At 33.3% G+C, this 25,497-nt stretch overlaps 1 protein-coding gene across 1 annotated transcript; it reads left to right on the top strand.

The window, feature by feature from the left end:
- Positions 1-22,921: 22,921 nt before the first annotated feature.
- On the top strand, positions 22,922-24,278 carry TRIADDRAFT_22456 (uncharacterized protein; the record flags this gene model as incomplete). The annotated part of the gene is made up of 8 exons (XM_002110798.1): positions 22,922-22,963; positions 23,053-23,136; positions 23,211-23,336; positions 23,404-23,569; positions 23,621-23,688; positions 23,803-23,906; positions 23,974-24,138; positions 24,212-24,278. Coding segments are annotated over 8 exons (822 nt in total), but the record flags the coding sequence as incomplete, so codon positions are not given.
- Positions 24,279-25,497: the final 1,219 nt, after the last annotated feature.

The raw sequence follows: 25,497 nt of genomic DNA, 5'->3' as shown, positions 1-25,497 counted from the left end.
TATGAATATTCACTATGAAAAGACGAAATACTTATAAAATTTTCGGACGTTAAGACGAAGGTTATTATATCAGTTCCTTATGATATTATTATCGATTGATTAGATAGAGCGATAGAAACTGCTTTTGTAAGTTATGCAAAACAACTAAAATTTATTAGGGTAGAATGATCAATAATAAGAGCTGCTAAATGAAGAAGGAAAAAATTTAGCTAAACGCTTGGTTAACGCTAATTATTAATGAAGATTATAGGGCTTGTTCCAAGGTAATTTGTTGTAAATAACAGATTAAATAGGTAATTGTGGCGACGTAAGTAGGCATTCTTACCGAAAGAAATGATCCATTTCAGCTAACCAAAACAATTATTATTGTTGATACAGTAGCTTGCTCAGACTATGGTTACTAGTTGGATAGCTAAATATATGAAGGCTGAGTGAATGATAATGAGACGCGTTATTAATTTAATTTCACCCGGTTGATGATTGCTATATGCTATCAATATATTAAGATCGTAATCAATTTAAGATTTATGGTGAACAATTGTCTGCAGGGATAAATCTAGTCAACAAGGAATTTGGCAAGCCGTTTTTAGAAAGAAGTATTCACTGTCACGGAGAGATCAAAATAATGTCTACTACTACTGTAGCATTGACTGTTCGATCAAGTCCAATGCCTCTTTTACAGAAAGATAACGATTAAATAGAATTTGATTAAATCAAATTCTGTCGGTGAATGAAAGTTTATCAAGAATGTTTAGAATTATCCTAACGTATTTACGAATAGTCGATAATGAATAATCCAGTAATATTTATCAACAACGCTAATGAAACTCAAAATAGTATGGCGTCTACGCAAAAAGATGGTCAAAACGACCATATCTTAAGTAAATTGTGGCTATCGTAAGGGTAAAATGTCGATATTAAACGGTCAATCAGTTCAGTTAACTTGATCGGAAATCGATGGTGATTGATTACCAAACTCAAAATAAGATATTAAATTTGGGTAAAACATTTATAGTAATAACGCTTAAGACCCTGTCAATCTCATCCATAGTAAACTCGTACTGTACAGTTTACTTTAACATGTCATAAAATATTTTAAATGGTAAATTAAAATGACAGTAGAATTAAATAAAGGATCGATACAGTATCGGTATTTAACTAATCCTTTCTAGAATATTAGATTATCTGATTGAATTTATGACTAGATATCATCTTGAGCAATATTTGGCCTTGGGTCTTTATTGCTACGTGATTTTTTTTAGAGCTAATGACTAGAAGCCATACGAGGTGATTTTAACATTTAAGGATGACTTACGATGACAATTTTATCCGTTTATCCTATTTCATATGACGATGGCTCACTCTAGCTTACCTTTGGAAGACGTCGATTCAGGAGATAGATAGATAATGGTATTTCAGTCTTGATAGATGTATTTTATATTGTTGAAATTTTCCAATGAATCGTTTAAAATTTTCTCTTGGACTTGTTTGTTGATCAACTAGTTTTGGGTGAAAGAGTCAAAATTGGATGTCATACAAGATAGGCTCAAATCAACTACTTAATTATTAATTCCAAATGTTCGTCTTAACGGATCGCCAAGAGCCGATTTAATGTAGATTAATTACCAGGATTAAAGATAGATTGACGCCAGTCTTATCAGTTTAAACTGACACTTTCAATTAATTACCAACAGACAAGGCTAATATCGAGACTGGATAATTGTTATGAGTAATGTGGTTATCTTGTCTTACGGCTGGACAAAAATAACTTAAGAGAGACAACAAATGCTGCTAACTGTCCAATCTACCAGACTAGACTACGCAAATCTATACAAATGGATAATGATCAACTGACATTTCAATACAATCATACTCATACTATAGAAGTAGCGCTAATAAGCATTACCTTAGCTTCGATAGTATTCGTCCTTGAATAGTTTTACTCCACTATAGACCGCCTGAATGATTGTCTTCCTATCCATACGCTGCCCAACTTTCAACTGGTAGTCCAACATTGGCCTAAATTAGCTAGCCTACCGCTCCTATTTAAAGCCTTGCATAGTACATGGATGAGATACCCCCTGGCCTAGTTTTATTCATGCTATCTTGTTATTCCGGGTCTACCTTCTCCTCCCCTATTGTTACAATGTGTCAATCAAATAAACAAATAAGACTTTCACATTTTTTCTCTATAACGGATTAGATTAGCATGATAATGCGGTCATTTTCAATCTGTTGTACTCCATTCCACCATATTCTATATCCAAATGGACTTAATTTATATTTTCAACCATGATTCATATCTATAGTATAGGCAATTAAAATACAATTTAGGCTAGCTAATTTAGAAGTAATGATGTGATCATCCATAGATACAAAGTATATGCAATATATAATACAATAATTGGTTATACTAGCTGATAGCTACCGCGCGAGGTCCTAAAAGGGTCTCTAGCTATTCCTATAGGAGAAGATTGTTATAGTAACTATAAGTTATCGTTTTCTTTATCCAATGACATCTTATGTTGGTAATCACTGGATAGAATTATAAATTATCTTCATGATGATGCATAAATTAAAGCAGCATGTTAAGTATACAGTTAGGAAGGAATGTTCGATTTTGCAAAGGATGACTCGTTTACTTATACTTTGACCTTAAAATACGGAAGATAGGTCGACAAGCGCTGCAGCGGAAGCTAGAAAATACTCTACAATAGATCTCGGACGATGACAAATCTAAAGCGTGATGTTTTGTTTAAAATTGGCTGACGTTGCCTTAATTAAATTTGTAAAGCTAGATCTAGCAAATGCAATTATAAGCTATTGAGACAATCTTTTTAAGAAGATATACTCTATAAACTTTTTAGCTTGTATAGCTTTAGGCTCATACCATATTCCCTAGCAAGACAGAACTCAATGCATTGTAGCATACATTAATAAATCGATATCGTAGCTTAGCAATTTTATTTCTGATCTATTGTAATATTATTATACGTATGATGTGTAACACTGATGTAAAACTTTTCAATAATGTAATAATTGAGGTACATTAATGATATCTTTCACCGATATGTACCATTATGATCCGACAGATTTGGTAAGTATGGGTGTTTTCTTTCATTTTTGCAATAACACAGTTTGTGCAGAATATAATAGTAAAGCTTGTTGAGTTAGTAACTGGATAGTGATACTATTCTTCTTACTAAATTTGGGCTAACATAAAGCATGAAAATAGTCATTGCTATTAATAAATTTGGGACATAGAAAGATGAATTGCTCTTAATATGAACTCTTTAGTAATCGTTTTGATCACAACTAATTATATACGCATGTTAGAAGCTATACGCAAAATTAATTTGCAACTGTAGGAACAATAGAGTCTGCTGTGGTTCTAAATCAGATCCTCAGTGACAGCAATTTGTTCATCATCATTGGTTCAGTATTATAAATTACACTGCAGTTAATTTATTTAAAAATATTCAGGCTATCAAGAAGTTTCTTCCTCCTACTCCATGTAAAGAAAGCAAGCTACCGTCTTTATTATTTGCATTGCCATTAATTAAAATGTGACAGCTAATTAAATTAACTATTATTGAAATTTTAGCTGCAAGTTTATGTTTCAGAATGTGCTTTAAGAATATTTCCGGTAGGACCTGAAATGATTAATTTAAGAAGTTTCCAGTTTCATTTATTAATATGTCAGGATCGCTTTTATTCATAAGCCAGTTGTTGTTATACAGCACTCACTAGCTGTTGCTGGTAATTTATTATGTAAACTGACTATATTTTACAATTAGACCTGACCCTGTTCGAATTTATAAACCATTGAACATTCCTAATTCGTCAAGTTCGAAAATAAGTTTTAGCTTATAAATAACTTTAAATATCTAATGAATTTGTGCTGATATTACAATGATATCATACCACCACTTAAACATATAAGACCCTGCAAAATACAAGGTCATTGTATTATATCAGAGGTATTATGTAAATTGTAAGTGTAGCTAAGCCGTATAGAGTTAACTGGTTATTTACTTCTTGTAGGCGTATGCTTAATATGTATGCTAGATTTCATTATAAAGGCCTAGATTTATTTTAAACATTGTTCAGCTAAGTACTAAATTAGTACCGCATTGGAATATGCAAAGAGCTTTCCATTCATCAATCATGTCTGCATCAACACACAATTACTCTGCTCTTGATTAAAAGATTTCGACATAGCTTAATTTAATCTGTATATCAAAGAAAATAGCGTGAGAACTTAATATTTTTACGTTTTATAAAAATAGCATTGATTAAATGAATACAATTTCCTTTGCCCGCCAATCAGGTCTACACCATTGAGCAACTACTTTACTCTTGGTTAAAAGGAGTCGTAGTGCAACTTAATTTAATCAGTACATCAAGATATAATACAGTGCATGAGTTAATGATTCAGCTTTTTTGGAATAGACAATTTAATCTATATATCAAGGCATAATACAGTGCATGAGTTTAGCGATTTAGCTTTTCTTGGAATAGACAATTTAATCCGCATATCAAAGTATAATGTAGTGCATGAGTTTATCGATTTAACTTTTTAAGGAATACACCCTTTTAAATCGGGTGCGCTTGTATAAGTGAACAATTACTTTACTCGTACTTAAGAGATCTTGGCTAAATAAAACTTAATGCAAATTTAAGGGGAAATATCGCGTATGAAGTCGCTATTTTAATATTTAGTATGATAGGTTTTAAAGTGGTAAATCACCATTCCAGGTAGATTGTCGGCAATACGTATAATAATCTATAAACGATAAACATTCGTTGCAGTTATTGCATGCATGCATTTAAAGATGTACGGTACCGAAAGCACTTGAGTCAGCAACAGCACTGCTCAATAAACTATCTAAGTGGCATATGCGTTCTTAAGACTGTAACTGTAATTGAAACACAAAATACTAATAAATAATCACCGAAAGTTTGATTATTTTTATTACATACGGTCTCGTTGAATGTAAACGGTAAAAATAGCTATAAATTTTAGTAATGGCCCTAAATTTTGTTTGAATGCTATCGTTGCAATATCATTTATCGGTAGTAGACTGTCGTAAACCTGACAATTACGATACTTGAAACATTTATTAAGTTTAAATCAATAAAAAAGTAGCTTTCAGTTTGCAATGAACAGTTATTGATGACTCAAACTTAAAGGATGTTTGAACGGTACCGTATCATTATCATTTAAATTGTTCATTCTAGTTTGAAGAAACCTAAACGTTTTGGCAACGCTAAAGCGTTAGATTCTTGATATTAGTAACTATATCAAGTCAATCAAGAAGTAGGAGAGTTGGTGATGATTAGCAATACGCATGCACTTATTAGTAATTAAATTCCGGGGTGATAGTTCAATTCGAATGTTTCTACAATCATGAACTATAGCATCATCTCTTACTAATCTACTTGGTAGTTTTAACTTGAAATTTTTCTATATATGACGTGATGTAGGTTATATTATGTAAGTATATAATGTACAATGGTCGTTTATAGTGATATCATAGTTAGTTTGAACTTGAAAATTTGTTATGTGTTATTATTAAAATCGAAAGATACACAAAGAGGGGTAACAATAATTTCAATTATTATCTGCTTTGATTGCGTTGTCTAGATAAATTTTAAGCGGAAATTCGCTCAAGATTTGCTTAAGGTAATTAGCATATAAATAATTCACATCTATAGGGTGGAAAAAAGCATAATTAATATTGCTTCATTTGCATCTAGATATCTTTCACGAAGTTATAGTTACTTATGTTAGTTAGATAGCGATTAGAGAGCAAGTTTAACTAAAAATTTTTGAGATATAAAGCAGTTAGAATATTACACAATATGAGTTTATTCTACAGTATCTACTGATATGTAACAGCGATACTTTATTTAGTAAATATTAAGTGAACATTCAGAAAGTAGTTTGGAATCTTATCAATTTGCTTACGCTTCGTATACATGAAGATAATTTTCAAATAAGTCAAGATATGCTAAAATATTAACTTGCCTGTAACATAATATTGCCTAATTTGAGACAACACCATATTTTACTATCGTACTGCCAAATAGCTTTATAAACGAGTACGGTATGTCTGCGTTGCGTTTTAAGAGTGGGTAATAATACACATTCAATAGAGCATTGTAACGCAATCATATAATCAGAAAGATCTCTTTTGTGAAGCTTAAATAACTGTTATTGGGAGTAATTAAGAATTGACCATGAACGGTAATTGCTATAAAGAAGTCTTATTATTGACTTTCCCTTACGTAATTATCGGTATTATTTATGCTAATTTTTATCTGATCGGTAGATGAAAGGTGAATAATTGATCTTTGAGAGGGTAGAAGTTGACTAAATTTTATTCTTAATGCAGAACATCGTCTATTAATACTTTTTGTCAGGTGCAGAGTGTTTACTTCAGTGTTATGTTTTATATGAAGCAGTGTCTATGAATAATAGTTCCTACTTTATTCCCTGCATTCATACAATGTTATTAATATCTATTAACAATGCACCTATTTACAGATAGATGATGAAATTCAACAGATATACAGTATGTACGTATACTTTTATAATTTTTAGGATACCTTTACACGTTCCTGCAATTATAATTTCTACTTATTAATTAGAGATGAGTCATCAGTTTGTGATACATAGAACGCCTTCTCCTCGTGGGGTTACCTGAGAGCTGTCGGTTATTATTTATTTAGAATGAGAATTGATCAGCAGGTTTTATACTATTCGACGAATATAGACTTCTATTTCATATAGTCGGAACATAATTAGAAAAGATTACGATGAGGTATTATTGGAGTAAGCTATTTTAGATGCGCCATAGCTTAAACAATGCATAATTCAACAAGTTTTCTAGAAATGATGATTATGGCGTCCGACAGCTATTCAAATGGAGACAACATCCAAATATGACTGTCATGAAAGTCAGAATATTTGGTAATGCTACTATCCTGAGACTATGCCACATTAATATTAGGAATAACATTGACAATACTTAATCAATGGAAAAATGAAATTTCTCTAAGTCACAAAATTACACCGTCAACAATGTACAATTGTACGCCTTGTTCGGTAAGCCAAGCATCGAGACGCCTATGCTGTAGATAGAGACACCCAGAGTAACAATGCTACTACAGACACTTGCTATCGATATCATACAGCATAGGAATTATATATTTATTATAAAATTATTCGTTCCTAATTTTTTGACAGGAATTAATGTCAGTGGCATAGTAGACAGTTCATTTCAGCACCTGGAACACAGGAGTATTGTCTGAAAAAGGACATAGAAACTTTAAAGGAGATTAAATTAGAACATTGGTGTTTATTCTTAGGTGAATAATTCATTCTTCGTTCTATCACTAATAGCATAAATCTTATTTATGCATTTTCGATTGGATCTACTGTAGGCTTCTTTCATGACTTTTGCCATAATAAAATTGTCGCCCAAACTGTATAGTCATTCGCTGTTCTTGAAAAACATGTTACATCAAAATTTGCCACAAAGATCATTTTGAACGGCATTAATTCAAACACAATTAGATTCGATTTGCTATACGTTTTACATTTAAATTATATGCGATAAACTTTCAATTATTATAGGTAAAAATTTAACTTTTCTTTGACTATCTTATTTCTATCTACACTTGTATTACAATTACGAGCCATTGATGGTAAAATAGTTTATTCATAATATGTATATGAGTATTAGAAGAATTACAGTAGACTGTATTTCTCTTAGATTTGGAGCATAGAATATCGAGTATGAAATAATACAGCTAGGAGTTCTACGTACGAGCATTAGAAGAATTACAGTAGACTGTATTTCTCTTAGATTTGGAACATAGAATATCGAGTATGAAATAATACAGCTAGGAGTTCTATGTACGAGCATTAGAAGAATTATAGTAGACTGTATTTCTCTTAGATTTGGAGCATAGAATACCGAGTATGAAATAATACAGCTAGGAGTTCTATGTACGAGCATTAGAAGAATTACAGTAGACTGTATTTCTCTTAGATTTGGAGCATGGAATATCGAATATGAAATAACACAGGAAGGAATTCCTAAATTCTGTTGCTTAGTTTGTAGTAGAACGACATTACAGCAGGTATACTCGTATAGAATGCACTAATACAATTTAGAAGTACAGTATAACTTTTCAGTAATCTATTGCAAACATACCACTGACAGTTCACAACTTGAAGTTAACACTTTTAGTATGAGTAGCCAAAATTGGTTAAGACTGTCATATACATGGCCAAGGATGCGAAATAAAATTGGAAGTAAAAATAAATTTCGAACTTATTCAAAATCAAGAAAATTCGTTAATTTCTATTCATATCACATTGGTTTTATGCCTGGCAGAGAAAGGTAATGGACATAAAAATAATAATTCTATTTATTATATAACTGTAACACTATCATTATATGATAGTGGCTATAAGAGTATAAATGTTAACCAAAAAAAATTCATTTTTATTGCATTTGGCATGTTTATGGGTACAAACATTGATTCTAATAATTATAATAATGCGCGTGATACTGCTGTCGATTTCATGCTTTATCATTCGCATAAATACATCCATCGCTTATAGTAATAGATAAGAGTATAAGCTTGTAGCATCGATCGGTTTTTTAGGGAAAGAAATTAAACTTGTACTTGATAATCGATCCAATTTTTTTACTAATGACTCTTACCGGTGTCGTAACCTGTTTCTTACCTTGATTAAACCCATTTATGACGCATTACGTATTCATAAAATACTATATCCTCGTATGCGCATTGATGTAATTTGCATTTTTTTGACTCGATACAAGAATATGATTTGATGTGACGATTGGATATCAGCGAAAGTAAAGAAAGAGTAAATGGTCAAAAGCATACTAGATTAGTTCATTAAAGCCCACATTAATGGAATAGGATGATATCATTCAGATTTCACTATTGCATTTGGATGGATTATTATTACCAAGGCAGGAATTGAAGAGGTCTGATAGTAATCATATTTGATATAGGAAGTACCATTCCTGCATATGCATTTATAAGAAAAATCTAGCATAAAAGTGGAGGGATATGATAATGGCTATACTAGTATGCAGCGATTCCTTGCAAAGTGTGGTAGGATAATGACTCATTGGCAATTGGAAAATAATAAGAGATTGTATTTTAATTAATTTCAATTTTATGACTGGTTGGCAACAGGCTGTTTGCAGGTGCGATGGATTGTGAGAGTTTTCATTTCCTCTCTACCACCCTGTGACTTGTTGCTTCATTACCGTATCGTGTATTGTGCGCACAAACGCCGTATGGCACTCTCTACAGTACAGTACAGTATGTGGCATGCAAGGAAGTTTGTACTGGATACGGTGTCAACGTGCTGTAGACGTCGTATAGGCATGGGTATCGAACGACACCCACAGTTTATCATAGTGTACTTTGTCAAATCTGAAAATCTTTGATGTACAGTACAGTACTGTATATTTCTAGGAACTGGCTGTTTTTACAGGTCTCATTGCTTCTGCTTCGTACAAATAGGCAAGAAAATGGTCACTTTTTCTGTGCTAGCAATCCGTAGCATGGTGGTGGCATCAGGTAGCATTTGTACAAGAGCAAGAACATTTGTTTAGTACTGACTACAGTACTCGTACTCGTAGCCGGAGTGATAGTTACGGTGGCTCAAATCCACAATTGTGAGCCACCGTAGATAGGCGGTTACGCTACTACAGTACAGTATAGTGTACACTGGAGTGGATTCAGCATGTCATACTGTACTGTACAGTACAGTACTGTAGTCGACGGTAAAGTCAGCCCGAAACCCGACCCGATTCCGAGGTCAGGATTCGGGTTCAGAATTTCCATAGCGATTGCAGTCATTTCGGCTTAGAGAATCAACAATTTGATCGAGTTGGGGTTATGTTTTTACGGACTCTGGAGTCTGTGTACACATATCCTATGTACAGTCCATTACTGCTACCATGGAAGTAGTAGTAGGTGTGTAATCAATACCAAAGCCCAAGACTTGAAATAATAAAATAAATAGAATAAAATAAAAAAGAAAACTTTCAGACACTTTCAGACACAGTCAGTGGGTCCCCCCCCCCAAAAAAAAATTGTACAGTACTGTACACTGTACAGTAGCTACAGTGGAGAGTAGAGTACAGTACTGTAGAGTACTGTACTGTACTGTACTGTACTGTACAGTAGGGTGAATACTGTCAGTACTGTACCTTTTCTCAGATAGTACTGTACTGTAGTGCGCTATAGTACAGAAGAGTGTATACTGTAAAGTCAGCCCCAAACCCGACCCGACTCGAGGTCGGGATTCGGGTTCAGAATTTCCATAGCGACTGCAGTCATTTCGGCTTCGAAAATCAACAATTTGATCGGGTTTTTCGGGTTCGGGTTATGTTTTATCGGAGCCTACGGTCAAGTCCGTACTGAGTACATATATCGTATGTACGGTGCTGTACAGTGTCCACTACTACAGTATTGAAGCAGTAGTAGGTGTGTAATCAATACCAAAGCCCAAGACTTGAAATAAAAATAAAATAATTCCAAATAAAATAGATGAAAACTTAACACACAGTCAGTACAGTAGGTTCCCCCCCCCCCAAAAAAAAAAAAATTGTACAGTATAGTAGAGTACAGCGGAGAGTAGAGCAGAGTACAGTAGAGTGTAGGTTTAATACTGTCTGAGTCAAGAGGTAGGTGTTAGCATCTGCGATCGTAAGCACCCTGTCCGTACACTGTCCTGAACGTATAGTAGAGACCCTTTTTTAAAGAGACTCTAGTGTACTGTACTGTAAGCCCAACTGGTACCGGACCTTTTACTGTACTGTAGGTCACATACACAGGCCACAGTGTTGGTAAAGTCACTCTCATGATTCTGCTTAGTAATTAATTAATTCAGGTTTGGAATCCAATTCCTTTACCTTGCTAGAGTACAGGAGAAGATTGAAATCTTGACAACGTCGTTGTAGCTGCAACATCGGAAATCCCTTGTGCCGTAAATTGGATAGAATTGAATAGGTAATCGCTTAGAAAAGGTACACAGTAATGTAGTAGTGCATGCGTTTGCTGGAATATTATTTTGAATGCAGTTGGTGTGCTACTGGAGAGTAAAATTGATGGATGGATAGCGTCAAGTTGTACAGGATAGAAAATCATCTTGTACTCTACTCTACTCTACTGATACTATGCACTTTTAGTCTACTGATGCAAGACATTGCAAAGGCCAAATTAGTCGGTTGGCACAACTACTTGATCCAAGTTGACTGAGCAGTGAGTAGAGACCATGACCGCAAAAATTATACTGTACTGGAGAATTGTCTAGGTCCAAATTTCATCCACTCTATTGAGAATGGACAGCGGCTGGCACTTTTTTTTTTCTTTGCATCTGTTGCGGTCCATCGAGTACCCAACAGTAATTTTCTACTTTACTCTGCGTATTCCACTGCTTGACACCATACTGTACGAATCGGATAATCAATTATTTTGCTACATCAAGAGCAGGAGAAGCAAGCGTTCAAGATTGTAAATCTTTTTTTTTTCCCCCCTTTTTGACTGTATATAGAAATTATTGGGCTTACGTGCAACGATATTTGTTGACGTACTGTGTATTGGACTAGTCCATCTTGGATACTGGCCCGGCTAGAATCGACAACTGCAGCGACAACACTTTGTCCATGTTTTATCGCCATTCAAGTGATTAAAAAAGCTCCTCGAATCACAGTTCAAGTCGGTAGCGGCCCTTCGACATGGGTGAGTAGACTGCTAACCTTTCTTGCCTATGGTACTATAGGTGTAGATATGGGGGATTTGTTATTATTTTAAAGCTACTAACTTATTTTACTTAATATTTCATCCATGTTCACTTTTAATTAATTATACAATATCATTGTTATGTAATCTATAATTATTGTAGTGTACTGTCATGCACGGTGTTCACAAAATAGCAACATAGGAGAGAGACTACAACACTGTTTGGCTGCTATTTGCCCTTCAATATCGACTGCACGCTGTTATGCCGTACAAATTGCAGTTACTGTAGTATGAAAGTCTAATGTTCAATTATTTGCCATCTCCACGATTTTTATCTTGATCATAATAGTGTATATCGGCAAAATGATGCTTGTTCTGCAGTAGTACAGTAGAGTACGGAGAGGGATTGAATTGATCATTTTTTTATTTTTATAACCCATCATGAGAAAATGATATTACTTCACATCGTGGGATATACAAGCATTGCAGGTTTCTTTCAAGTCATGATACAACTTATAGTGTAATAAGCACTTCCTGTACTTACTAGATGGCCTTGTAACAACTGAACATGTGATAAAAATGTAGTGAAGATGCAAATTGTACTATCAATTCACCCATAGCATACTTACCAGTATGACCTAGGATAGACTACAACTACAGTACTGTCCAATAGTTGAAAAACATCAATGCGATGGGATGGTCGCAACTTGAAATTAATGATTACACACCTATAGCGTTTTTCGATTTGACTACATTTCAACCATTTATCAAGCAAATTATTCCCAAGATAAAAAATCAATTTAATAGAATACTGCAGCTGTATCCTGTTGGCTTTGAAGGATAATAATGCAATTGAACTGTACCAACATGACGAAATGATGAGAAACGCTTGTTTCTTTTTTGCCGTTGATAGAACGATTGGTTTCATGGTAGACGAGTTACGCATGATGTTGAACTAATAACCTATCTGCAATGATAATATCCAATCATCTACGTTTAAAATGTATCCCTCCCAACGACAACGATGCCACTTTTTTGATAGAGTCAGTATCAGTACTTTCTCTCTTTGTAGCGTTATCAAGTTAAAGCATAGTGGTTTTTTTTGGCGGTGTCTTGAGGGACCCCGCTTGGTAGAATTATTTATCCATATTATGATGAAGCCTAGTACCGTTACAGCATGCTTATGACTTAGCATGATAGTGCTATCTATATTCATGGCCAATTTTAGTCAACGCGCAATTATTAAAAAAGAGTACAAGGCTTTAAATTGTCAACGTATAATCGACTTTGTTGTTTTCTTCTTGTTAGCAATGGCGTAATAATATTATGATTATTGTTATTATTGGTACTGTATGCCCAACAGTAGATTGTAATGCTGTCCATCAATTTTATGCATTCAAGTACCTAAAACAGAATACTTATGGCTAACTGGAGCGGGAAATCCTTTGCATAGTAATAACTCATATGCGTCTAATCGATTATTCCGTGGGTAATTTTTGTAGTCGCATTCATAGTAGCAGTGTTATTACTGTAGAAAGACTTGATGTTGGCCATCAATCTCTTCCAAGAAGGTATAAAAAAATAATGGATTACTATGCAAGTAAAATTGATTATTGTGTCCATACGAGGTTTAAAAGGACTTTTGCACTTTCAACCACTGCTGTTGCACTGCATGGCAGCATTGAAAACATTGCTTTCAGCGTTGCCTATGGAACCATACATAACTCAATCAAATAGTATTTTGTATGATGTCAATCAATATAACCAAGCAAGTTGGATAGTTTGATACTATCCTATAATGTAGTTGGGGATTAGTGTTATGGCGCTGTTAAAAAGATGCTCAGTATGGCATCGAGTTGTCAATAAAAATGGACAGTGGAGTGCGTGTACCCCATCGTGATTGGGACAGTATTCACATCTTACATATGGGTCAAGGAAGGAAAACCAGTAGGGAAGTTAACATTAGGGAAAAGTGAATTTATCAATCCATTAGCTTACTGTTTGATATACTTTGTAGTCTGCATAACCATTTCATTCCACTCTGTTACTTTAGACTTTCATTTATATTTTATCTTATACAGCAAGTAGTTGGGAGACCAAGAATAGATCAGACTTTTGTACTCCACTGTCATAACACTACATGATTGCGTCGACTATAGTCCTTAACACACAAGCAGTAGGTACACAGTGCTGTCAAATCCTACTAGACCATTTTTTTCCCACCATTTTAGATTGTTTTACGATATTGTTCTCTTGATCCTATACATCCTTTTATGACCGCTAAGCTTGATGGCTGCGATAAGCAAGTGCGACTGATTTTAGGACGAGAATTGAAAGCGTTGAAACTCTAATGATGGAGAATTCAATATGCTAAATTGGGCAGTGGTTTGATCCGCATAATGACTTGCTACTGTCTGCTCGCGCTACCTTAAAACTATATTGTACTGGAGAGGATATAGAGGAATGCCATAGGTGTATGCGAACAGTAGTACTGTAGTCGTCATGTCCAAGAGATGGAAGAAATTAAGTACAAGCACCATTTGACAGGGTGGTATTCGTCCAATATTCACTATTTGAAGAGGATTAATTCTATAATAGTGGTAACGATCAACACAAACGCTATGATTTCTTACTTTTGGGATTGTTATCAGCCACGTCTAGCTTTCTTTTCCCGAAAATTTTAACCAAGCTATCACTGTAAATATCGGTATTGAAAGTGAATATTTCTAGTGAGTAAATAGAATGCGCGTGAAATTCTAGTGATGTTCCTATAGAGCACAATTCGTTCTTGCTGAATACGTCCATTGGTAAAGTACTCTTGCCTCTGCCAAAATGACATTCAAACTTGACGGTGAAGTACTTTTTCAACTGGCATTTGGACTGACTTTTTCAACAGGGCCACTTTTTTTTACCATACTCTTGCCTCTGGTATAAGACCTTCCAAGTTGGTCTACCTTGTCCTAAAGTTGCTACTGTCGTCAGTTGAAAGTGCAGTAGTTTTCACTACATTATTCCTATCGTACTATTCGTCAATAGCAATGTCTGGCTTAACTTACAGATAGACAAGGTATCCATCTGTATTATCACTGTCAATTTGTGAATAAGCATCCAATTTTTCAAAGATGGATAGATCTCTTCGGTGTTAGAAGTTGAAGAATGGAACATATCATGCATTCATGTACTCTATATGCGTGCAACACGTATCAGTAGTGGTGATTTATTTGCAAGCGAGGATACTGTGTTGTATTCCTGCTGGATTGAATTGCATCAAATGCATATATATCGAATAAGACATCGAGATTAAAGTTGCCTACCTTGTAGAAACATAGCGAAGTATGACCATGTTGGTATATGTGGGTAAAGTAACACTACTTAATTATCAATTCATAAACCAGTAAAATCTTTCTTTATGAATGACAGACTCAGTAGACTGTAAAATCGACTTTATTGCAACCATTCAATTAAGTAAGATCCAACACATCTTCATGCTGTGTACTTCAGTAATATACGACAGTAGAGTGTAGAGTAAATCGATTTTATTGCAACCATTCAATTAAGTACGATCCAACACATCTTCATGCTGTGTACTTCAGTAATATACGACAGTAGAGTGTCGAATAAATCGATTTTATTTGCATTTACCTATCATAATAATAGAATACTACAGTAAAGTGTATAAAAATCGATTTTATTGCATTGATTAATAAGCATGGAATATCAACAAATGACTGAGGAATAGGAGGCCACTTTCAAAATGGTTAACTTCTCTTTTGGCATATTGTAATAACAGCTACTTTTTGATGCTTAGCTAGGTACTGACTTACTGACCAGAGATACTGGCTATATTTCATACAAGTGATCATAGTTGATGAATTCATTCATTAGTGCATAATTTTAACACACCTTACGTAAGCTGCTAAATGCATTTCCAATGGGTCTCTCACTTTTTGCATGTAGGCAATCTCCAATAACGCTACAATAAGCTAGACTAACTGATAAATAGCTTTGTCGCTGGTATACAGTACTTTGCATCAATGTTGTAAATGAATGTGCTTATTGGATAAGGATAGACTATCTAGCAGCATGTTAAAAACACAAGACTTGAAATAGATATTCATGTCCACACTCAAGCACAATTTTGCAAACGTAAAGAAACAACCCTTTTACATGAATTAAGACTTGAGTGTCTTGATAAATTACATGCTAAATACTTAACTAGTACAAATTATTATTCATGAGTCAAACGCTAGGCCATTAATTTTCATTTACCGTTATTGATTTTACTCCAGTTGTAGCTTGATTATAATAAGACCTATCACTCAACACTTAGCGTCATATTATTCTACTTGGCAATGCATATGTTGCCATAAATTAGATTGTATATAAAATGACTTTTGAAGTGAATTAAGCTAGCTATTCGCCATAGATAGAAAACCTCTAAAATTGTTAAGTCAAGGGTATTAACCTACTGTGATGCTTTGTAGGACATGGCGAAGCTAGACAAGCTTTTAAATATGCAATGTGTATCTGATGTAAACGATCTTTAGACTTGTGTTGTTTTGGGTGCAAATTAGTCCAATGATGATGATTGGGTAATGAGTAAATAACTTGCATTGATGCAAGCACATGCTAGTAATTCAATTACAACTGTCAAACGTCGAGCAACCTTTCATTGGTTTGCCCCTGCTGGGTTTCATTTTTTGCGGACACGTAGATAACCGTTACATTCAGCGATTGACAATTTATGACGTTTGAGCAATATTCTACACCATAATTGCTATATTGAAAGCTGTAAATAAGCTTGTCTTGCTATTATTCCATCTTTGAATACTAGTAATATTCCAGCAGTGATCAACACTGGTGAACAGATACAATCGGGAGAAGATAACGTTTCTTTCGCATCTCAATAGTAGTAGCTTTTGCCTCCGTAGTCAATCCAAATTAACACCAGTCGAATACAATCTTGTCAAGTGCATCTCACCAATTTATTGGTGCTTTAATTCATCGATGACATCGAGATCGTGTCGGACAAAATCTATTTAATATACGTATAAATTATCGATCATTTACAGCAGTTTCGCTACAGCGTACAGTATACGCGCTATGTTGTTCAAGAAAACCCACTATACCTTTGGCTTATTTGAATTTATTACGTTTCAATGAAGTATAACTTATTACAGCAATTGTTATTGGATTTTGTCGAGTGGGTATATTTTGAATAAAATTCATCTACAGTTAAATGCACTATAGTAATGTAAAGGATAAATGTGTGTTACAACTTGTTGGCGGTTAATCAAGCGTCGTTGAAGGATTGATTAATGAGAAGCACTGCATTAATATACTTGAAGAATTTACGAAAAGACTTCGATCCATTCCAAATCGATACCCTTACTTTTTCATACTTTTTGCCTTACAATTTATACTCGTAGAACGTTGAAAATCCAATACCAAAATTGACACTCATTTTTCTTAATTCCTCAATTGCCAAGTAATTGTCTCAACGCCTGTTACATAACTTGACTAAATGCTATTACTGTTATATTAATTATTGAACTCGTGCTATACTGATTGACTTTCCTATCTTGGTAATTTGGGCTGCACATCCTGCATGTTTTTTCTTTCTTCAAAAATGCCAGTATTTTATCGGGCTAGCTTATTATAAAACGATGAGCAACTGATCTGATTACTAGTACGATTGCAACCTGATTAATCATCCCCATCATTTAGTTCTTAATTCTAACTTTGGCATCGGTAAAACGTAAGAGTATTTTCAATTACCATCGTAAAAATTAAGTGGTAATATTGCTGCCTTCTGAGTAAAAAGAAAAAACCCACTAGACTATTGGTCCTTAACCGAAAGTTCTTTTAATACCCAATCAGAAAGTGGTCTTTTTTCCCGTTATTTTCTACTGTTAGATAGAAATGGACAACAACGGAGATCATCGATGCCATCTTCGATCTGTAAATACTTCTACATATACGTTCTACTGGCCTAGTACTTCGTTCGACTGTAAGAGTTATTTAGATTTATTATCGTCACATAGGAATTATATCGATCGTATAATTCAGTGCTTTCAGTCGTTTCAATCGTGAACATTTTAATCCATATTTTTCTAGCTTCCTAATGGTAAAAGACGTATGCGAGAAAATCTAATTATACGCGTAGTTTTTATCGGAAATCCTTAACCATAGCTTTCACTAGCGTATCAGTCTCGGCTTGTCAATTGATTATAACTATTATAGAATGAAAGTCGTAAGATTACCACTCTTTAAGATTTCAAACTCTATTGGATCTGCTTATTTTCATTATATTATAATTCTTTTGGATTAAAATTTTGTAGTGCCCCCTCCCCCCAGTCATAGTTGCTACTATAATTTCTGATATCAACCACTTATTTGTACTTAATTCTGTTTTCTGACAATGATTACAACGTCCCAATTTAGATTAACTTTTCATACCTAGGTCGTAAATTCATCGTGTTTACTTCCATAATGACCATCAGTTAAATTCAATGGGATCAAGTATAGACTTTAGAGGAAAAATTTTTTCATCTTCAACTGCATAAATTGGTGTATTATCCTTACTTTAAATTTAAAAGTAGCTTCCAGTTAATTGGAATTAATTATTATTAGAGATATGAAATTGCTGTTGTACCATATTTTACGTACACTATTACGTCAAGAAATTTTGTGATGATTTCAGACGTAACAATAGATTAATTTATTTTTTTAAAAATCTCTACTACCTCTCATAACCTTTAAATAACTGCAATAATAACAGAAGCACGGTATCTTTCCGATATCATATTATGCAGTAATAGTCCCTGATTGCATCATTAGTAATTAAAATTCATTATAATTATTGTGTTTAAATACAATATTTTTTTAATCGTCTTATCATAGTCAATAATAAGCAGTAGCAAAATAAGGAACTCAAATGATTGACTTCCTAGTCGTTTAATTTTTTTAATCTCCTATATAAATGTTTCAGGAAATGACTTGATGACAATATTACCATGTTAAATCGTATTATACCAGGTAGAGGAGTAAATACTGTATGTATGTCTAGTGCTTATCGTAGCTTGGCATATTGAATGGTAGTATTTAGTACACTGCTGATAATTATAATTAATCAGCTATAGTATACAATCTATTTAACGAATTTATTAAGAAATATCTCTAGTTTATCAGTACCTTATGTAGTATAAGCGTACATTTTACGTAGTTGTTATGTGGTAGTCTTAAAAGATAGCTATTATTTTACATTGTTGTTTCCTGTTAGCTATACAGCATGATAGAACTGTTGATAATTAAATAAAGAAGTGCTCCTTTATTTTATATAATCATATATTTAATATTATTAATGAGCTCAATAACAATCTTTCCACTGTTACAAGATTATAAATCTTGCAATTCTTCTAATTTGACGCAACATTAAATAGTGATTTACGTTCTCCTAGAAAGGATATCAAAATCTACGATTGTATTTGACAAAGATCTATTTACGAAATGTCAAATGCAATTCTATAGAGCTTTTCTTTTGCCTCTTCTAGGCAACTCAATTCTATAACAGGCATCGAACACAATATGCATTATGTACTAATTTAAAAGGATTTTGTTTATTGCCGAATTGGTAAAATAACTTTTTCCGGTGGTTATTCTTTTCTCATCAACCATACACAAGTACTATTACTACCTCGGCTGTGTTATTTTGGTCATTATGACTGAGCGTAGACAAACTTTTCTATTTACTCAATTGCTGCTCTACTGTATCGTTAAAGTCAATATGTAATAATATATGTTTCAAATTATAATTATTGGTTGATATCGCATATCATATACAGCACTACGGTATACTTTACAGTACAGTCAGTACTGTACCATTTATCTGATTTCATCATATCACACATGGCAAGATTTTTCATCATATAATCAAGACTCAAATTACGCTAACATGAATCGTACATTTAATTATCATAACGATATTTTAATGTCCGAAATCTTGTATTCGAACGTAAAAGATTTACAATCTTATCTATTGAACTAGAACTACAGCGGTCTTAAATTTGAATTCGTGTTATTTTAATATTTTGTTGGAGTAAAAGATAGCATCGCTAACTTTTTGTCCTATTGATGTATAAATATATTCTATTCGCACTAGATTATAATTAATTTTATTGTTAATGTTAAATCGCTAATGAAAGTTGATGTGTTGATGTGAACCATGATAGTAATACAATAGTAAAATAAAAAAACCAATACCTTAATATTTAGTTGTATTGAAGTTAGGGAAGAAACATTTACATTTTCATTATTAAAACTTTCTTAGCCGATCTGTTGGTAGTTTTAAATCGGGATTGTATTTAACCGTAACTGATAGTTACAAGTAATCCGGTATTGCTAGAATAAGATCCGATAGTCGTCCAGGGTTGAAATATCCTATTTCATAAATCTTGTGTTTTAATTTATAATGATGGAAAGAATCACTATCGATGTTCTGGTCTTATGATATTAGTGTTATTTTTTAATATTCCGGTAGGCTAAAAATTATTGTTATACTCAACGTGTTTCTGTTTTGTCTAAATTTAGGCGACAGACATGTCAGGGGAGCATCTAGGCCTAGTCATACAATGCCAGCTATACGAGTTGGCGTAAGAAATAGGCCTACTATAAGGCACGATGGATTGCCATGGCAGGTTTGTATTTATTTTCCCCTATTTAAATCGGTGTTATTATAACATGCTATTAAATATAAACTAGCTTTCTTGAGTTTTAGTGCAAAGCTAATATTTACTATGGTGGAATTGTATTGCAAAATTAAATTACTCTATCTTAGCAAGACATTATTTATTTGTTATTCTCATTTATATACTTAGAATGATATCCGGGTCAAATTTCAGTACCAATATGAAAAACGGTAAGTACAGTAGTAGTGTTGTACATTATGGTAACTGTTGTAGTTCTTGAAGAGTGTATGTTAGATACAGTGATCTACATTGTACAATAAAACTGTTATCACTTGATTTAAATCTATATCTATAAATTTTGAACTTTTCAATTTTATAAGATACAGTCTGCAAATATATATTTGATTTATTAAATCTATCGGGCGCCTAATACTGCTTCTAACGTTGTATATGTGGAAATAAAAAACTAATTACTATATTAGTATCATTGTAATAATTAACTGTTAAACTTGTGTAGAGTTTGTCAACTTCCCCGGCCATTACAATATGAAGATCTTGCTATTCGTGTGAGAAAATTGTTTGGTAGAGATTTAGCGATGAACTTTGTAATGAATGAAGCTGAGGTATAGTTGATATTCTTATCAGCATTTTTGATCTAGGACTACTACTTCTTTCTTTAACTATTCTATTATACAACATTAATACACGTAATTTGATATGAAAATTCTTCATGATACATTTCAAAGATTCGAACTTTATATTACATCTCAACTAATAATATTTGATAATTTTTCTATGCTCGTAGATGATTATGACGCCAATTCTTTCACAGTCGCATGTCGACAAAGTTGTTGATATCTCTATGAATAACCCCAATGCCACGTGTGTCAGGATTCTATTAACGATTTCAGATACATCAGAAACTAATTCTTACTCATCTGAAGTAATTGTTAATGATTGCGATGAATCTCAGGTACTCATTCGTACATGTGAAATTTTTATTCCTGACTGCATGATATAGTCAGTTTACGAATACGCATCATGCAATTTAATTTACCCCTCTGATGTTTTAGAATGATACGGATGGAACAACTGAAGGCGATAGCGTACAATTATATGATGATATAGATAAAGAGGGAACGTTGAAAGCGAAAACTTTTGACATAAAGTCTACTAACGCAGTCCAAGAAATACCTGGTAGAGATTCTCCACCTCCTGGATTTAATCCGGATGAAGAAATTCAGACACCTGTTCATTTAATTGCTGTATGCTTTTGATTTTAGCTCGCTACATCTCTAGTAATGTAATTTAGCTGTTAGCGGTGATATAATAAATCAAATTTCGGTTACTGTTATTATATGTAGGGTGAAGGAACTTTTATACCTGAAAATTATGCTAATAAGGTATGCTATTATTCATGAAATTACAATACATCCTCAAAAGTCATCTGCTATTTTTAAACCTTTCTCAATTTTAACATTTGTAGGACGATTCACATCACCAATTCCCTCCAACTTCGCCTCCAGTGGTAGCAGGACAGGTTTGTAATTTTTTAACTTATTAGTTATTAGCCAGTAGATACGAAAATCAGTAATCATTAAATTCTTACTGAGGTAAGGTAAGAAAATATTGTTAATGCTAAGTAGTGAATCTCCAAGCATGTTCTGATGATTCTATTATGCATAACTACTGACAGTATGGAGTGTCAAGTTCAGATCTAAGCTCGATAGGATCATCTTCATCTCTTAACAGCAGCCAACTATCAATTACTGGGGGACACTCAGGGTAAACCTTAGCTTATAGACTACGCTAAAGTGTTCAATATGATTTTAATTTCAATTATCCTTTATCCCTTAAAGTGAAAATATTTCTCGATCAACCTCCAGAGTTAATCGAGGGTGGGATAATTCGTCTTACGATTATGCAGGTAAGCTATTAAACGACTTTAATTATTGTCTCAATTTCGATTTTTATTGAACAATTTTCTCTTAGAATTAAGTGGAAAATCGGGTACTTTTCCTAGTAGAAGATTTGTATATGATAATACCATTACCGATGAAAGCTATATTGACGGTAGGCTTGGCTATGCATGCAATAGAATTATTTCTAAATTTGCTGTTTTATGTCTTACGTTATGAGTGTTGTATATGTTTTCTTTGTAGGAAGACAAACATTTCCTCGAGCTCAGCTTTTGTCAGTTAATAGCGTATCAAATAGTGAATATTACGGTAGTAGTGGTAGCCTACATGATCATGAACAGTGGAATGGGGGAATTGGTAATAGAAGACCTAGCGATGTTGATGTTGCTTTACAACGACTGCGTGATTTAACAACATCAGATCGTAAGTTTAATACAACAAATATATTTCTTTCTTCCACGAATTTAGATCTTATATTTGTTGATTATTTTCGCAGCAAAATCATTTAGATGGCAAAAGGAGAAGCTGTTAGGTGCTGGCGCGTTTGGCCAAGTGAGTCTAGTTGGAAAATCATTAGTCATACCAATTATTCACTGCCTATGTTGATATTTTTAGATTAACATATATTTAATGTTGTACAGGTATATTTGGGCTATGACAAGACCAATAAGCGCTATATTGCTATAAAGCAAGTTAAGACATATAGTAATGATCATGCACGCAAGGTATTTAGTTAACTAAATTTTCTTTATACTTTTTTCATTGGTGTTACAATGTTTTCATGATCTTTTGACTTTAGGAAGTAGAAGCTCTAAAAGCAGAGATTGAATTACTACGAAAATTAAGACATGATAGAATCGTTTCTTATTATGGAGCCGAATATAATGAAATAGAGTTGTCTATCTTAATGGAATATATGCCCGGCGTACGTGAGGATATCGTAAATTTTGGGTACTTTTTCATTGTGAAATAATTGCATTTCTCCAATTTAGGGCTCGATATTTGAGTACCTTCGGAAAAATGGTGTCTTGCCTGAAAGTACTACGAGGAAATATACAAGACAAATACTGGAAGGAGTAGCGTATCTTCATTCTAATTTGATAGTTCATCGCGATATTAAAGGCAATCGATTAATTTTAATATTATATCCAAATGATGGTATCATGTGTGATATTTTAATGTATTAATCCTCTAACTTTATTTTAGGAGCGAATATTTTATTAGATAGTTACGGAAATGTGAAATTAGCTGATTTTGGGTCTGCAAGAAGAATTAAGGTTAAAATGAAATAAAATATACCGATTTTGCAGATGATTACTGATTCAGTAATTTTATTTGTTGATAACGCTGATAGTATAGTATAATGGTTACATTTCTTTAATTTATCGTAGTCATTGCAAACAATGAGTGGACTTAAATCACTTCATGGCACATCGTATTGGATTAGTCCAGAAGTTGCAAAAGGCGAAGGCTATGGTAGAAAGGCTGACATTTGGTATGTATATCACAAAAGCAATGTCGTTAATACTAGATACTGAACGTGTTGTGTTAAATGTTTTTAGGAGCGTCGGTTGCACGGTTGTTGAGATGTTAACAGCTCATCCTCCTTTGCGTGAATATGAACCGTTAGCGGCAGTCTTCAAGATTGCTACCGAACAGATCTATCCTTCATTACCGGAACATAGTTCAGAATCTGCTAAAGAGTTTATAAGGGCAACATTCAGACGGTATTAATATCATTTACAGCTAATTATGAAATTTTAAATTGCTGTTATAACAAATTTTCTTTATCGTTACTAGAGATACTAAGTCAAGACCAAGTGCAGGAGATTTACTAAGATATAAGTTCATAACTGCTGTACGTTAATGGTTACAAGCTTATTGGCTATTCCCAGCCATTGTTTAATTTTTCATATAGCTATGACTCCGTTGCAGCGAATTACAAATTACTGTTGTTATTATTTCACTAGAGAAATTTTAAACAAGCAGTAGTTTTGCAAATGCTGATATTATTGTATGCTTTGTGTGGAGTTGTTAATGTAGAAAATATAATGGATTAGACGAGCACCGTTGTTATAAATGATTCCTCCAGCTAACTAACGATTATTGTAATATAGCACTATCTTTAGTTTTTATACAATAACCAATACTAGCTATTGTACGATGACGTCGCTGACTAAGACCGTATAAGGTTGGCATATAATAGATTGTTGCTGAATTTAAAAATGGCATTCTTATTGGCATAAATTGTAATTTAAAAGTTTTGCGTAGATGGTTATTTTCAATAAGCGCCTTATAAATTTATATCGGCAAGAAAGAAAAATTTTTTGTATATCATAATCTTTAGGTTTGCTTGGGTGATTTATATTGTTATACCAATACTATTTGTATCACTTACGCAGATATCAACTGTAATGTTTAAAATACTGCCAAATAGGCATCAGCCGATTTTTTAGTACTTTTGAATTGATATAATACGCTATCAGTAATTATAATGTGGCATTATTTTTAAAAATTTATATTGTACAATCTACATCACATTTTACGGTACCTATGAAGCGCCTCAATTGTACCGTCGTTATTGGCCATGTTGCATTATTATTTTTAAATACACTGCGACATTATTTATAGTATCGGTAATTATACAAGAAAATAAGTTGTATTGTACGAACGCTTTATGAGTATTTAGCCTCAATACCTGATAGATAATATAATGTGGTTATTTTGCGCTACTAACATTAATCAAGAATGTAATGTCGTATTTACTGCCAAGGAACGTTAATCAAATTGAATCGAATTGTAGATTGATTTAATTATATGATATGAAAAATAAATTTATAATATGTAGGTTAGAAAATGCAATTGCCTGTCGTAAGTGATACACTACTGAATTAATATTATAACTTACACACAAAATGGTAAAACGGAATTCGACTGATAATTTAGGATTTCGGATCGATTTTCTTGGCTAACCGGTTCGTGAACTCCCATATTCAAATTTTTAAAGACATGTTGAAGTATTAAAAGGCGATTGCATCATTAGATAGATTTGTTTTTCGTAGCGGTGGAATGACTGATAGTGAGTT

The sequence above is a fragment of the Trichoplax adhaerens genome, genomic scaffold, assembly GCF_000150275.1.
Source record: "Trichoplax adhaerens TRIADscaffold_3 genomic scaffold, whole genome shotgun sequence".
Taxonomy (NCBI): domain Eukaryota; kingdom Metazoa; phylum Placozoa; class Uniplacotomia; order Trichoplacea; family Trichoplacidae; genus Trichoplax; species Trichoplax adhaerens.
This window is presented reverse-complemented; position numbering and strand designations above follow the sequence as displayed.